At 38.0% G+C, this 16842-nt stretch overlaps 1 protein-coding gene across 2 annotated transcripts in view; it reads left to right on the top strand.

Moving 5' to 3' along the window:
• The window catches only part of IQCB1 (IQ motif containing B1), a 50175-nt gene extending 34085 nt beyond the window's left edge, over positions 1-16090 (top strand). For both annotated transcript variants that reach the window (XM_016199923.2, XM_016199920.2), the window contains 5 exons: positions 5355-5497; positions 8243-8391; positions 12164-12295; positions 13727-13883; positions 14935-16090. In XM_016199923.2, the coding sequence (XP_016055409.1) occupies positions 5355-5497; positions 8243-8391; positions 12164-12295; positions 13727-13883; positions 14935-15164 (811 nt within the window). In that variant the 3' untranslated portion in view covers positions 15165-16090. The remainder of the gene's footprint in view (positions 1-5354; positions 5498-8242; positions 8392-12163; positions 12296-13726; positions 13884-14934) is intronic.
• Positions 16091-16842: the final 752 nt, after the last annotated feature.

The following is a 16842-nucleotide window of genomic DNA, read 5'->3' as shown; positions in this document are numbered from 1 at the left end:
TTTTGAGTTAACTCCATACTGCTTTCCACAGTGGCTGCACCCATCTGCATTCCCACCAAGAAATCTATCTGGTCTCGTGTGTTATTTAAGACCACTGTTTTCTTGTTGTTTTTTGTCTGGAAAATCTATCCATTGTTGTCAGTGGGGTGTTAAAATCTCCTACTATTGACTGCCAGTCTCTCCCTTTATGTCCATCAAGATTTGCTTTATATATTTAGATGCTTCTATATTGGGTGCATATATGTTTACAAAGGTTATATTCTCTTTTTGGATTGATCCTTTTAGTATTATTTAATTTCCTCTTTCTCTATTTTATAGTCTTTGTTCTGAAGTCTGTTTTATCTGATACAAGTGTTGCTTCCCCAGTTTTTCTTTTGTTTCCATTTGCACGAAATATCTATTTACATCTCTTTACTTTCAGTCTGTGAGTGCCTTTTGTTCTGACATAGGTATCTTGTAAACAGCATATGTATGGGTCTTATTTTCTTATCCATTCAGCTACCCTATGTCTTTTTTTTTATTTTTATAAAATATATCTTTATTGATTTCAGAGAGAGGAAAGGAGAGGGAGAGAGAGAGATAGAAACATCAATGATGAGAGAGTCATTGATCGAGCCTGCAACCCAGGCATGTGCCCTGACTGGGAATCAAACCCTGATCACCTGGATCTTAGGTCGACGCTTAACTGCTGAGCCACCCCCTGCTGGGCTACCCTATGTCTTTTGATTGGAGAATTTAATCTGTTTATATTTAAAGTGATTATTGATAAGTACTTATTTATTGTTATTTTATTCTTTACAACTGTGTTCCTCTGTTGTTTTTTCTTCTTTTTCTTCTTAAAAAAGACCTTTTAACATTTTTTATAATATTGGTTTGGTGGTAATGAACTCCTTTAGCTTATTTTGTTTGGGAAGCTCTTTATTTTGCCTTGAATTTTAAATGATAGCCTTGCTGGAAAGAGTAATCTTGATTGTAGGTCTTTGCTTTTTATAACTTTGAATATTTCATTCCAATCCCTTCTGGCCTGGAGTGTTTCTGTTGAGAAATCAGCTGACAGTCTTATGGGAACTACCTTATAGTAGCTTTTCTCTTGCTGCTTTTTTTTTTTTTTTTTTTTTAAATATTTCTGTATTGATTTCAGAGAGAGGAAGGGGGAGAGAGAGAGAGAAATATCAATGATGAGAGATTCATTGATAGGCTGCCTCCTGCATACCCCATATTGGGGATTGAGCCTGCAACCCAGGCATGTGCCCTAACTGGGAATCGAACTGTGATTTCCTGGATCATAGCTCAGTGTTCAACCACTGAGCCACATTGGCTGGGCTCTCTTGCTGCTTTTAAGATTCTCTCTTTGTCTTTAACCTTTGCCATTTTAATTATGATGTATTTTGGTGTGGGCCTCTGTGTTCGTCTTCATTGGGAGTCTCTGTGCTTCCTAGATAGGTGTGTCTTTTTCTTTCACCAGGTATGGGAAGATTTTAGCCATTTTTTCCTTCAAACAGGTTCTCGACCCCCTGCTCTCTCTCTTGTCCTTCTGGTATTCATATGATGCATATGTTGTTATATTTGATGTTGTCCCAGAGGTCCCTTAGACTTTTGTGTTTTAAAATTCTTTTTTTTTTTACTGCTCTGCTTGTGTGTTTTCTGTCCCCTAAATTGCTGATTCGATCCTCCGCTTCATCTAACCTCCTGCTGATTCCTTCTAGTTTATTCTTCATGTCAGACATTGTATTCTTCATTTCTTACTGTTTCTTTTTTATGGCTTCTATGTCCTTTTTAATGCCTACTATCTCTTTGTTTAAGTTCTCGCTGAGATCATCCATTTTTTTCTTAAGCTCCTTGAAAATCCTTATAACCATTGTTTTGAACTCTGTGTCTGGTATCTTGGTTGCTTCCATTTCATTTGGCTCTTTTTCTAGGGATTTCTCTTGTTCTTTCATTTGGGGCTGTTTCTTTGTTTCCCCATGTTGTCTGCCTTTTTGTTTGTCTATGTAAGGTATATCTGCTATGACTCTCAAACTTGTTATGGTTGTTTTAAGTTGTAGGTGTCTTGTTGGGCTCAGTGGCACAGTCTTCAAGTTCATCTGAGCCAGATGCTCAGGAATGTCTCTTGTGTGAGTTATGTGTACCCTCCTTTTGTAGTTGAGTCTTGAATGCTGTTGACCCATTCTCGAATAGGGTTACCTTCAGGCTGGCTGACTTTAAGGATCGACCTTGGTCACCATGTATCAGCCGAAATGTGGGGGCTGCTCCCTGAAGCGGAGTTGTTCCCAGCAGGATCTAGTGCCTGCCAAGATCTCCCTTTGGGTGTACCACTTGTGTGGCTAGTTTGGTCAAGCTCTGGTGTGGTATGAAGCCCACCACTGGTAATGGTTCTGGGTCCACTTGGGAGGGGTTCCAGTGCAGGTTGATGTCAGACACTGCCTGTAACCAGCCTTGGGCTACCTGTCTGGAGCTACCACATGATTTGTTGTTTGTGGCTGTCTTTATTTTGCCTGGGTGTGCATGAGAGCAGCCAAGCTGTGTACAAAGGTTGGCTTCTTCCAGCTCCAAGCCATGGGTAGATTAGTAAAAGGCCCAAGGCCCCCTGAGGTTTGCCTCCACCTGCTGGCCTCTCTGCCACCCCCTGAGTTTGCCAAGTCTTCCTTGAGAGGGCCCAGGCTGATCACAACCTGCAGTCTCTTCCACAAGGAGTGAGCTCAGTAGGGCTGGGCAGCTGGTGTCAGGTAGGTGTGGCTAGTGGGTTTTCTGCTTGGGCGCAGTGTGGTCAGGCACTCAATGGGGAGAAAATGGCCCCTACTCCAGAACCATACTACTCAATCTCTGCCCAAGTCTCTGCCCCCAGCTACCCCAACAGGAGTGCACCACAGGTTTAGTTTGGGTATAGCCAGCTAGCTTCCCCGAAGGAGCAAGCCCAACAGGTTGGGGCCACTGGGAGTTGGAAAGACAGGTGAAGTGGCACCGGCTGCTCTTATAGGGAGTGGAGGAAGAATGCCCCTCCAACTGGAGCTACACAGCTCAGCACAAAGCCATACAACCCAGCCTCCATCTGAGTCTCCAACAACAGCCTACCAGGGAGGAGCACTCCAAAGGTCCCAGATCTGTGCTGCACTCCTTTTGCCTTGCTGGACTGAGCTCAACAGGGTGGGGGCTCCGGGAATCAGAAAGGCCAAATGAGTCTACTGTTGGGGGAGGGGCTATGCACGCAAGTCGGGGGGAAGAATGGCCCCTGTTCTAAAGCAGCACAGCTCACTCACTGTTTGCCAAGAGTTTCTCCAAAAAAAGAGCTCACCAAAGGTCCCTATTGGGTGCAGTCAACAGACCTTTCTGCAGGACTTGAGCTTGGCAGGGTGGTGCTGCCAGTAGTTGGAGGACTGGCTAGTGCACTTTCCAGGCTGGTGCTGTAAGAAGAGGAAAGCTTGGCCCTGGGATGATGCCATCTGAGGGACTCAGCACAGGGACCTTGGTGACTGTCTCTCCAGATCTCCTCAGGGCCACGCTACCCAAATCATCTCTGTATTATTGCCATATGCCGATTCGCCTTCTCTCTACCAGCGCACCGGGTGAGTGTCCGAGGTCAAGATCCTGTGCATTGGCCCTTTTAGAAAGCGCCTGGGTTTCTAAAAGCACACTCCCTTCGCTCCCAGGCAGTCAGAGCCCACATTGATTTTTACTGTCAGATGCTATGCGGGCTACTCTTCCTGGCTCTGCTGCCCTGGGTTGGGGGTCCTGGCATGGGTTTGAGACCCCTCACTCCTCAGGGGGGACTTTTGCAGCCAAGATATCCCTCTAGATTTTCAGCTGCTACACGTGGGCGCAGGGGCCAGCCCTTTCCTTGTCTCCACTCATCCCTCTCTATGTGTATTCTTCTGCAAATCCTTGGTTATATTAATTCTATTTAGCTAGCCTTCAGCTGGTTATTCAGGTTAATTGCTCTATAATTTGGCTGTAAATCTGGTTTGGTGTGGGGAGGAGGTGAGTGCAGCTTCCATCTACTCCGCAGCAATCTTGGAATCGTTAAGAAAGACATTTTGAAACAAACAGTGAACTTTGGCCTAAGAAAATAAACCAAAGAAAATAAATTGTAATAGTAGCAGTTAAGAAATTGAAAGAAAACAAAACAACCAAAGAAAATAAATTGTAATAGTAGCAGTTAAGAAATTGAAAGAAAACAAAACAACACACATGAAATGTTATTGAAATTATTTTGTGAATTTTTCTTCTCTATGAAGTCTGCCTTTTAAGACTACAAAGATACAGCCAAATTAACTACATTTGTTGGTAATTTAATTATAAGAATCTAAGAGAAAGCAAATGCTCTTGAGTGAGATACATGCAAATTAAGTCTAGAGATAAAATAAATAATGTATTCTGCTTCTCTTCTTATTCTCTTCGGTTTCTTTTTATATGGTTATCTGAAGGCATTTTGAGTATAGCATATTTACTAGAGACTGACACATGTGATCTCCTTACATAGTGATGTAGGAAGCATTCAAAACTGGCTAGAAATGGTCAAGGAGAAATTTTGGTGAGTAAAAGCAGATAATACAGAAATGCTAATTAAATAATATTTTGTGACCACATAGTATAAAAATAATAATTGAGAAATAGGTAAGCATATGAAGAAAAATAAAATCATCCATAATCATGCCATGCAGTGAATATCTCTGTTGAAAGTTTTGTTTTTAATCATTTACTTTTCTTTATATATATTTAAAACAACTTGTATCTCTTCTACATCCTGATTTTTTTTCATTTGACTTAGATTGTTGGTACATTCCCATGTTACTGAATATTCTTTGAATATTTATTTATCCAACTCATTGTGGGACTTAACAGTTTGTTTTCAACTTGTTACTATTGTAATGCTATGGAGAACATACATATTAGGTTTTTCCTTAAGAAAATTATTAGAAATGTAATTAATTCGTTAACATCTTTAAGGCTTTTGATATGTATTTTTTTTCTTATTGATTTTAGAGAGAAAGTAAGGGAGAGAGAGAGAGAGAAACATCAACTTGTTCCACTTATTTATGCATTCATTGGTGGTTTCTTGTATGTGCTCTGGCCAGGGACCAAACATACTACCTTGGCATATGGGAATGATGCTCCAGCCAACTGAGCTACCTGGCCAGGGTGATATGTATTTTAAATATTTCTCCAGAAGATTGTGTGGCAGCAGCACATGAAAATTTATTTTGTCATACTCTAACAACACTAAGAATTATCTTAAAAAATTTTTTCTACCTGTATTTATATGATTTACTAATGAATTTAAGCATTTTTCATACACTTCTGAGTGGACATATGATTTATGAAAATTGTACGTATGGTACTTAATGTTTCCATCACAGGTCCAAACGAGCAAAGATATTACTAGAGCTAAATAGGCAGAAGGAAGAAGAGGACCACAGATTACAACTGCAACTTCAAAGACAGAGAGCCATGAGACTTTCCCGAGAATTACGGTTGAGTATGCTCGAAATAGTTCATCCAGGTGAGTGGCAGTATCAATTTTATAAGTGTAAGGATGTTTAAGATATCTTTTGATAAACCAAACTTCCTAGCTACCTGATGTTTGTTTTTTTTAAAATGTGCACCTTTTCTTGGTTTCTCCTTTTTCAGATAAACCTTATTAAATCTAGAGTCAAAAAAAGTTACTATTTTTTCTGATTAAGACCTATTAGTTAATAATGAGCTATCTCTCCACTAATTTTTCTATTTTTGTCATTCAGAGAAATTAGTGAAATAGTTACACATATTCTTAAAGATAGCTGTCAGTGACAGAGAAAGAATCCATTGAATTGAAGTATGGAGTTAGAATAGCGCCATTTCTACCGTAAGAACTTGACTCATACCCCAGTACAAATCTTGTGACACCTACTTGCCACCTTTGACACACTAAGCTAAAAATTTTTTATTTTTAATATTTTTATTGATTTCAGAGAGAGGAAGGGAGAGGGAGAGAGAGATAGAAACATAATTGATGAGAGTCATTGATCGGCTGCCTCCTGTACGGTCCTTGCTGAGGATCGAACCCGCAACCTAGGCATGTGCCCTGACCGGGAATCAAACCATGATCTCCTGGATCATAGGTTGATGCTCAACTGCTGAGCCATGCTTGCTGGGCCTAAACTGAAATTTTAAATATAATTTAGTTTTATTTTTTCCATCACCATTTATCCCCTCTATGCCCTCTTCCACCTCCACCCACTACCCTCCCCCGCCATGATCACCACACTGTTGTCTATGTCCATGAGTTCTCTTTTTTTTCTTTTGCTCAATCCCTCCACCCTCCAACTACCAGCCCCCTCCACCAGAGCTGTTCTCTGTCTATGAGTCTTTATTTTGTTTAGTAGTTCAGTTTGTTCGTTAAGTTCTACATATGAGTGAAATCATATGGTACTTGTTAACTGGCTTATTTCACTTAACATGATGTCCTTCAGGTCCATTTGTGCTGTCGCAAGGTTAAAATTTTCTTCCTTTTAATGGCAGAGTAGTATTCCATTGTGTAAATGTACCATAGCTTTTTTACCCACTCATCTACTGATGGATACTTGGGCTGCTTCCATATCTTGGCTATTGTAAATAACACTGCAGTGAACATAGCAGTACATATATTCTTTCAAATTAGTGTTTTGGATTTCTTTGGATAAATTCCTAGAAATGGAAATTCCTAGAAATTCCTTTTTTTTTTTTTTAGTAACTTCATACTGCTTTCCACAGTGGCTGCACCAATCTGCATTTCCACCAACAGTGCACAAGGGTTCCCTTGCCAGTACTTGTTTGTTGAAATTAATATTAAAGTAAGCCCGGCTGGCATGGCTCAGCAGTTGAGCATCGACTTATGATCCAGGAGATCGACGTTTGATTCCTGGTCAGGGCACATGCCAGTTGCTCAATCCCTGGTGAGGGGTGTGGAGGAGGCAGCTGATCAGTGACTCTCTCATCATTGATGTTTCTGTCTCTCTCTCCCTCTCCCTCTTCCTTTCCCTTCTCGCTGAAATCAATAAAGACATATCTTTTAAAAATATATTAAAGTGTAGCCTGAGAAATCTGACTGGTTTCAAAATTCTTTTTTTTGTTCTTCCTCTTCCCTTCCTACTACTCATTCCCAGTGTCCTTCACTAGTTTTTTATTTCTTTTCCTTTCCATAAATCGAGATGTTTCTTGGTGTTCCAGCTCCATCCCATTATTCTCATGTTGCTCTTCCTAAGACATCCCATCCATAACTGTGGCTTCAGTTACTGAGTGCTGAGCACTCTGAAATCTTGTCGCCATCCTCACCTTCTCTCCTAAGCTCTAGCCCAGCAGAACTTTCTACAAAATGAAATGTTCTGTATCTGCACTGTCCAATACTTAGCCACTGGCTATAGGTGGCTGTTGAGTACTTGAAATGTGGCTAGTGCACTTGAGGACCTGAATTTTTAATTTTACTTTATTTAAATTTAAGTAACCATTTATGGATAGTGCCCACTATATTGGACAATATAGCTCTGTGGCCAGCTACTTTTTGGATTAGCTTTACTTAGCTGTCCACAAACATCCCAAAATCTAGTCCTTATCTCTCCCCTTTAATTTCTTTTCTCTGTATTCCTAATCTCAGGTAACTGCACCAACAGTCTACTCAGTTTCTCATCTGTGAGAGATCCTAGAGTTCTTTCCCTATCTTACCACCACATTCAGCTGGTCATTAAATCCTATCAAATTTTTTTCTTTACTCTTTCTCAAATACATCGCATTTTATTGTTATCTTCTACTGCCTTGTTCTATCAGTTAGCTACTGTGAACTCTGGGCTATGTGCTGACAAACTCTGAGAAAGTAAAAAGAAAGTCATCTGTAGAACTGAGTGAGTGACTACAGGGAAATTTAGAAGCACACAGAATAGTAACACATGCATATGTTTTGCCCTTTTCCTCTGGTGGTACTAAATGAATTTACCATGGACTACTTTTGATTCTTTTTTCTAAATTTTCTTGCTAGTGGGTTTTCAGCCCTTTTCTCTTTCTGTGATACAAAACATATGAGTCTTTTCTCTAAAGAAGCTGTATAATCTGAAATCTGAGAAACCTTTTGGAGCTCTTTGTTTCTGAAATTTTAGAACCATTATAAAATAAAATTGGGAAAATAAGTAGAGTATTCAAAAAATTGCAAGATTTTTGTTACTATTGTTGTCCTCATTCCAGAATTTGAGAAAGCATAGAAGTGAGTAGGTTGTAATAGTATCTATCCTCCTTTTAGGTCAGGTGGAAAAACATAATCGGGAAATAGAAGAGAAATCAGCATTGATTATCCAGAAACATTGGAGAGGGTACAGGGAAAGGAAAAATTTTCACCAACAGAAGCCATCTCTCATGGAGTATAAAGCAGCTGTCACACTTCAGAGAGCAGTGAGTCTGATGTAGTAAAAAGAGTACTGGGTTAGGAGGCAAAAGCATTGGTTCAAACCTAACTTTGCTATTTACCTACTGTAAAATCTTGGTCAAATCATTTAGCTTTCCAGAGCCTTAGTTTCTCCTCTATAAAATAAGGACCTTCTTACTACTTGCCAAACTAATTTAGACGCTCAGTCCTTAGTACTTTCATAGACCCTTGTACACATTTATCATACTGCAGTGTTTATTTGTTAAATTTTTTTTCTTTCTTACTTGGGCTGTGAACATCTCAAGGTTAAGGAACTAAGTATTATTTATGTCAACTCTCAGCACATGCTCCATGTATGAATGGATGTCTACCCTACCATTTTCATTCAGTTGTTATTTGGATCAGATGACCTAATTTATGGGAAAGTGTTTTTTAAATTGCCAAGTTCTCTGCAAATGCAGTATGTCACATTTGGTGTTTTTAATGCACAGATAATGTATTTAGGTATAATTGGATCATTATAATTTTTGAGTTACAGAAAGGTGTTCTTAAATGATAATTTTCCTGTGGTTTATCTTGAATATAGTTATATATTTTTCTACCTTGGAAAAAGCACAGCACAAGGGTATTTATTTCATTTAATGACTAGTTTTCCTAATATCTGGTTATTTACTAATACATGGTTAGCATTTCAGGTCCTATAGCATTTAGTTTACAACACTTTATTGTTGAATGTTAGGTCAGTTTTGTTTTTTCACAGTGGTAGATTTTGAAGTCTCTTTGCTGAATTGTCTGATTAACCTTTTACAAAGATTTTTTTAAAACTATTCAAAAAAAAGAAAATTATAGGAAAATAGGAAGAGATGTCTGCAGTCTCCTTCCTCAGGCTCTTAATCTTAGGTTATATCTGTTTCAAACAGTCCTGTACCACTGATTTTCTCTACTGAATCACGCCCACACCTGATATTTACCCTCTGCTAAATAAGACCATCTAAGAATTAACCCATGGATGTCAGTGTTGGAGACATTTTTTTAGAGGGACCCTTGGGTTCTTTCTAATACTTTTACCTCCTGGCAACCTCCTTTTCAAACTCTTTCCTGTCAAAGAATTAACTAGGTCCTTACTAAGTTTACTCACTACCTTGCCTGATTTAGATAAGCCCAGTACTTTGTAAAAGGGCCCTCTACCCTAAAGTGAGATGCCCCCATTTGTCCACCATTCCTTTGACAAAAAAGCAGGGTCATTATAGAAGACTATCTGAGGGCTGTGAAAGCAAAGTTGTTTTGGCTTTCATGCTTTCCTTTGACATAAGAGGAAAAATATTTGTCAGATCTGCCTTATATCTTAACCACTCAAAAAGAGGAATAATGAGTCTCCATTGAAGTAAGATCAAAAAGGATTTTTTTTTTGGTAAAAAGTCATTTTTTTATAGTCTTTGCAGCTTACTACTAAAAATAACAGTGAAGCCCTGGCTAGTGTGGCTCAGTTTGTTGGAGCATCAATCGTGTAGACCAAAAGGTGGTGGGTTTGATTCCAGGTCAGGGCACATACCCAGGTTATGGGTTCGATCCCTGGTCAGGGCATGTGCGGGAGGCCTATCAATGTTTCCCTCTTACATCCATGTTTCTCTCTGTCTCTCCCTTTCTATCTCTAAAAAAATTAAGTGAAGCCAAAGCAAAGCTAGCCAATAATAGAAAAGGAAAGAAGAGGGTTACTTTAAAACAGGGAAAGGAGAAAGAAAAATGACAGTACAGACTAGAAAGAAAAAGGAAACTAGTAGAGAAAATCAGAATAGGGCAATGGTTAGTAAAGGATACATTTGCCACATTTTTGAGGCATCCATTTCTAAGACATACACTTAATTGGACTTGTATTGCCCAATACAGTAGCGAGTAACCACATGTGGCTATTGAGTACTTTTATGTAGCTAGTTGAAATGAAAATGTGTTTTAAGTGTAAAATACCCACCAGATTTTGAAGACTTACTATGAAAAAAAAAAAGAGTATAAAATATCTTATCAAGTTTTTTATATTGATTTTATGTTGAAATGCTAGTGTTTTACATATATTGAGTTACATGTATAAATAACTGTCCAAAATATTAGTTTTACTTGTTTCTTTTTACTTTTTCAATATATCTACTAGATAATTCAAAATTACATGTGTGACTCCCATTATACAGGGTGGGGCAAAAGTAGATTTACAGTTCATACGGAAAAATAATAGAATAATTAATAAATAATAATTACAAGAAAAAACTCTGTGTTTTGCGTACTCACAACTGTAAACCTACTTTTCCCCCACCCTGTATTTCTATTGCCTCTCTAGTTGACCTTGGTAAGAAAGAAAAGGAAATAATCCATCAGTTTCACAGAAAAATGTTCGATTTCCAGCCAGGGCACATGCCTGGGATGTGGGCTTGATCCCCAGTAGGGGGTGTCCAGGATACTCTTTCTCTCTCATTGATATTTCTATCTCTCCGTCCCTCTCCCTTTCTCTCCCCCTAAAAATCAATAAAAACATATATATATGTGCACACACACACATATATATATATATACTTTTATCCTCACCCAAGGATATTTTTTCTATTGCTTTTCAGAGAGAGTGGAAGGGAGAGAGAGAGCAAGAGAAACATCAATGTGAGAAAGACACAATGACTGGTTGCCTCCTGCACACTCCCTGACCAGGGCCAGGGATTGAGCCTGCAACTGAGATACATGTCCTTGACCTTCAGAATTGAACCCGTGACTCTTTAGTCCTCGGGCCGACACTCTAAACACTGAGCCAAACTGGCTAGGGCAATAAAAACATATTTTTTAAAAACAAACAAAAAAACATGCAGTACCTGACTATTGAGTCAGGGGCACTGACCTCTTTTCCCTTAGATTTGTCAAATAAAAAAATGACAACAGCTAGCACAACACTAACTGTCCAGTGTAAATGAATCAAAATTATATCTATTTTTTGTCATATCAGCAAAAAATATATTTTTTGGTGTGCCTCAGAATTTTAGTAATTAGTTTATGTGTGCCATGAGATGAAAAAGGTTGAACATCATTGCTTTAAAAACTGAACTTCAGTGAAAATAAAAACTACAAAGAAGGGAGAAGAGTGAAAAAAACTGGGCAGAATAATTTCTTGCCTTTTTACAAGAATTCCATGCTAAAGAACATGAGGACAAACATTCATTTACATAGCTTTTACTTACAGATTGTCTCTTTGATCTGTGTAATCCTGGAGACTAAATAGAATTAGGGTCACTAAGTAGATAAGGGACTAGAATTGAAACTAGAACTCAATGCTTATTTCCTTTTTTTCCTTGTTTTTGTTTATTTTACAAATAATACATGAATATATCCTTGTAAAATATTAAAACACTACAGAAGAATGTAATTAAAAAGTAATTGTTGCCCTAGCCAGTTTGGCTCAGTGGTTAGAGCGTGCAGCTTACAGATTGAAGGGTCTTGGGTTTGATTCCAGTCAAGGCCACGTACCTCGGTTGCGGGCTCAATCCCTGGCCCCGGTCAGGGCATGTGTGGAAGGCAACCAGTAGATGTGTCTCTCACATCAATGTTTCTCTCTCTCTCTCTCTGAACACCAATGGAAAAAATATCCTCCAGTGAGGATTAAAAAAAACAAACTAATTGTTCTCTCTCACTCCTGTCACAGTCCCATCCCTCTCCTCATATACACAGAGTTAACAACTATTGCAGTGTTATTGCTACCATATGTTGTTCTGGGAAGAAAATAGTTCTCTTAGGGAAGAAAAATCACAAATCTTTTTTTTTCTTCAGACTCTTAAATTCCTAGCAAAATGCCGTAATAAGAAGAAACTATTTGCTCCTTGGCAAGGACTCAGAGAACTCACTGATGCACGTAGAGTTGAATTGAAACAACAAGTGGATGAGTATGTCAGAAGACATCCAGTATGTACCCTTTTATGCTATATCAATGTTACATTATTTTAGTATATGTTATTCACCAACAAAGCAGCGTCTCAAATATATATGAATATATGTTGATGGTATAAGGTAAAGCAGTTGCTTTTTACTATAGAGCTAATGGATTTGGAGTCGTCTTTATAATTGCATGGGCCGTAGAAGGCATAGTCAGTAGTACAGAAGGAGACTTTGCTTCGAGTCAGTTATTTTCCATACTGCATTAGCAAGACTGTCTCCACATCCACACCATCATTTGCTATTTTTACATCCTAATGGGTGAAGTGGTATTAGAATTTGGATTTGCATTTCCCTAATGATTAGTGATTTTAAGCATCTTTTCACGTGGTTTTTGGCCATTTTGGTATCTTTTTTTGGAGGAATGTCTAATCAGGTTCTTTGTCTATTTTTAATCAGGTTGGTTTTATTTTTGTTGTTGAGTTTTAGGAGTTCTCTCTATATATATTAATTCCTTACCACATATATGATTTGAAAATATTTCTTCCCATTCATTGGGCTTTTTTTTTTTTTACACTGTTGATAGTACAAAACTTTGATGCACAAAAGTTTTTCATTTTGGTGACGTCTAGTTTGTCTATTTTTCCTTTTGTAGCCTGTACTTCTGTGTCATATCCAAGAAATTATTGCAAAATCCAATTCATGAAGTTTTTCCTCCATTTATTTCTAAGAGTTTTATAGTTTTAGCTCTTATATTTAGGTCTTTAATGTCCTTTTTTAAAAATGCATTATATGTGATTCTCATGCATACTCCTGTTTAAAAAATAAGTGCTGCTTTAGCCATACTGTAAAATTCCATGGCTGAAAAGTGAGGTATTAGGTGGAACAAGCTCTAGGAATTGGAATTTTTGTGGTATCAGAAGCTTTACCTGCTTTAAAGTTAACTAACTAATTAGTTAAATTCACTTTATAGTAGTTGACTAGACAAAAGAACATGGTCCTTGGCTGATTTTGTCTTTTGTTCTGTGAAATCAGAAGAGTTATAACATGGCTTTAAAAAGTTTGGGAGTGGGAATAAGATATTTAAGAAAGTCTTATCAGGTGGTGTCCAGAACAAATGGATTGGCCTTGTTAGTTCTCTTCGAGGGCAGTGTCTTTACCAAGCCATTTATAATTCTGTGGTTTCTAGATCTTACCTCTTCTCCCAGAATACCACACTGTGTGAGGAAGTGAGGCATGGGAGCATACTAAAAACAAACTTCCCCACCTATATTTTCATCTAAAGCTGCGTTTAAAACTCTATTTAAATGCTTGCTAAAGAGTAGAAGGTATATATCAGTTATAACATTCAATTGATGAGAGACAGCTAAGCATTCTGGAGCCTCTGCTAAGTGTTTGAGTGAAACATACTTTGGTATATATGTCCTTCCTGTAACAATTTTTTCTGTGCTCTGTTCCAAGGCCTCTCAGATGCCAGATGTGGCCAGCAGGGAGCTCCATTCCCAAGCACAAGAACGACTACGACACTACTTCATGAGCAGAGCCCTAGAAGATAGAGCCCAGCAGCACAGGGAGGCTCTGAAGGCTCAGATCAGCACCAACATTGAACAGTTAATGCGTATGTGCTCATTCCATTTTTATTTTCTAAAAGGAACCTTTATAAGATTTTGCGACATCCAAAATCTTCAGAAGGAAAACACCATTTAGTGATCTTTTAGTCCATCTCCCATCCTCAGAAATTTCTACTTTTAGATCACACCAGCACACAGTGTTTCCAAATGATGCAGATCCCATAACCTCCTTATTGACTACTTCCTCCGGCCTTCCTATCATTCATGTGTATCAACTCAGACAAAGTTATTAACTTTAAAGATGCTAAGACTTACTAGCCAGATTTTATTATGTAGTCTCAAAAGCTGTTGATCATATTTTAATTTTTTTATTGATTTTTAGAGAGAGGAAGGGAGAGGGATAGAGAGATAGAAACATTGATCAGCTGCCTCCTGCACATCCCCTACTGGGGATTGAGCCTGCAACCCGTGCACGTGCCCTGACTGGAAATCAGACTGGCGACCTCTTGATTCATGGGTCGACGTTCAGCCACTGAACTACACCAGCTGGGCTGTTGATCATATTTTAGAAGTAGATGATGACAGTGATTACAGTGCCATTTTATATAATTTTTAATGAAGGGCTTTCTCAAAATTATTCATCTGGTCCTCACTGGTGCACTTACTGAGATATCCCATCCTGAAACCACAGTGTTTCAGTCAGCATCTGAATCATTTGAAGTATATGTGGAGCAGAGAGAGGGTCCTCTATTTAATGCCATTACTTGCAAATTTTGTATTTTTGAATGAATAGGTGGCTATAGCTGAGCCTTTCATCTGTAGGGTGGAGTTCTGCTATTATTTTAAATATTCCTGCTTTTAAATAAACCTACATCTTATTCTTTTAAACACAGAATGAGGGGGTGGGTGCAGTTGCTGCCAGCCACAGCTATAACTTGTGAGTAGTCACATGCCATCTAGACCTAGCAATGATAATAGATTCACAGTTAGAATCCTGTCGTTGCCTGCTATTACAGAATTCTGACTCTATAGTTTCCAAGTTCCTACTTGTTTGTACAGAACTCTTCCACTCATCTGTTTATTTTCTGTTTACTACAGAGGCACCAAGTCTGAAGGAGGCAGAAGGGAAAGAACCTGAGCTCTTCCTAAGTAGATCCAGACCTGTGGCGGCCAAGGCCAAGCAGGCCCATCTCACTACTCTGAAGCATGTACAAGCACCCTGGTGGAAAAAGCTTGGGGAAGAGGCAGATGATGAGATTGATGTCCCAAAGGATGAGCTTAGTGTAGAACTAGGAACTTTATTCATTGGTGGAACTAAACCCCCCTAAGGTGTTACTCTGAGAAATGACACAAATCCTACATTTCAGGAGATGATATTGGTTCTGCCTCTGGCATGCTAGTAGACTAGACTTTTCCTAACTCATGGTTTTTCAGAGGTTCCTCTCCGAACAAGACTTGCAGGAAGTAAGCAAAGAGTTATCTTCTACCTCTATCTCAATTCTGTTTTCATTTTTTTTCCACACGTCTGTCCCTGGCCACATACACAAATTGGTGTGGCTTTTATGTGGAACTAAACTCAGTATGTCATTCTATTGCTTTTATAAAATGTAGTATTTCTCTTTTTGTTTCTGTTTTCCAGTTAATGGTGTTTTTGAATAAATATTTTTAACAGTTCTGAAAAACTTGTCAGGGTTACTTCAATTTTTCACATTATTAGAATTCCTATTTTTCTATTAATATAGGAAGTGTACTCTTTACCTTTGTTAAGGTAAGGAAAAGAAATGTCAACTGAAGGACATTTGACTATTTTCTACAAAACATTGTTTGAACTCAATTTCTATCTTATTTCTAGAAGGAAATACATTAAAAAATCCTAGGATTCAATGCAAGAAAAATTTCTCCAGATAAAATTGTGTTCTTTCTGAGAACTGTATAAGCCACTATTTCCCTATTTGTCTTGTCTCCTAGGAATCTCAGAGCTAAATATAATGCTTAATTTCTGTTATGAAACTTCTGTTATAATACCTATATGATTATTTGGTTCCAACCTAATAATATCTGATTTCCCTACTTATCTTTGTGTTTATTTTTATTTTTTTGTTCATTTCTTTTTTTTTTAGTTTTAGTTTTTTCTCTTTTTTCTTTTTTTTCATTTTATCTTTGTGTTTTAATAGCAGAAATCACTATTTGTGTTTGCAACAATATGGAATTTAAGTTAAAATCAATTAACAAATCATGGACTCCATCTAAGGAACCTGGAGTGTGTGTTTTGTATAAATGAGTGGAAATACCAGTATTTCTGGTTGGGTAGACCAAATAGTTTAATGTTCATTCCCCCAAAGTTGAGTTTAGTAAAATTCTAGTAAAAATCCTAATATAATTTTTATTAATAATTGGAAAAGAAATGTATAGAATCCATCTGTGAATAAGCGGTTGACAGTTCTGGTTTTACTTAGAATGTAGAAAGCTACATTCTAAGTAACAAAAAAAATGCCAGGTAATTTACAAAAATGATTTTTTTAACCTATCAGATAGTTAAAGCCTCAAGACAATCAAGTAAATTGAGATTGGTCTCAGTATCTATGAAAAGAACTGTTTCATTTTTAGTAGAGTGTAGGAGACAAAGGTGGTGGAATAAGAAATTAAAATTTTAGCAAATTCTTAAAGGCCAAGTATGGGGTAGCATGTCTGTAGAATATCTAGGAGTTTCAGCCAGAAGGAGAATTTAGACCTCTACTAACTACAAGAAACTTTGGGAGTAGGTAGGAGGCCTGAAGAGATGCCCTTAGTGGTACAGGCAAACCTGAAGTGATAGGCTGCTACTTACTAGGTGATATGCCCAATGCATGACCTGCTTTCCCAGACCCTTGCCTTAAGAGCCTTAAAGCTGCAAGAGCAGGGGCAACAAGCTCTCTTAATCTCCAACACTCAAGACAAAATTCCATTGCACGTAAGGAAGTAATAGAAACCAAATATATCTGTCCCTGGGGCAGGATAGGAAACACT

Source organism: Miniopterus natalensis, chromosome 6, assembly GCF_054644295.1.
Source record: "Miniopterus natalensis isolate mMinNat1 chromosome 6, mMinNat1.hap1, whole genome shotgun sequence".
NCBI classification, from domain to species: Eukaryota; Metazoa; Chordata; class Mammalia; order Chiroptera; family Miniopteridae; genus Miniopterus; species Miniopterus natalensis.
This window is presented reverse-complemented; position numbering and strand designations above follow the sequence as displayed.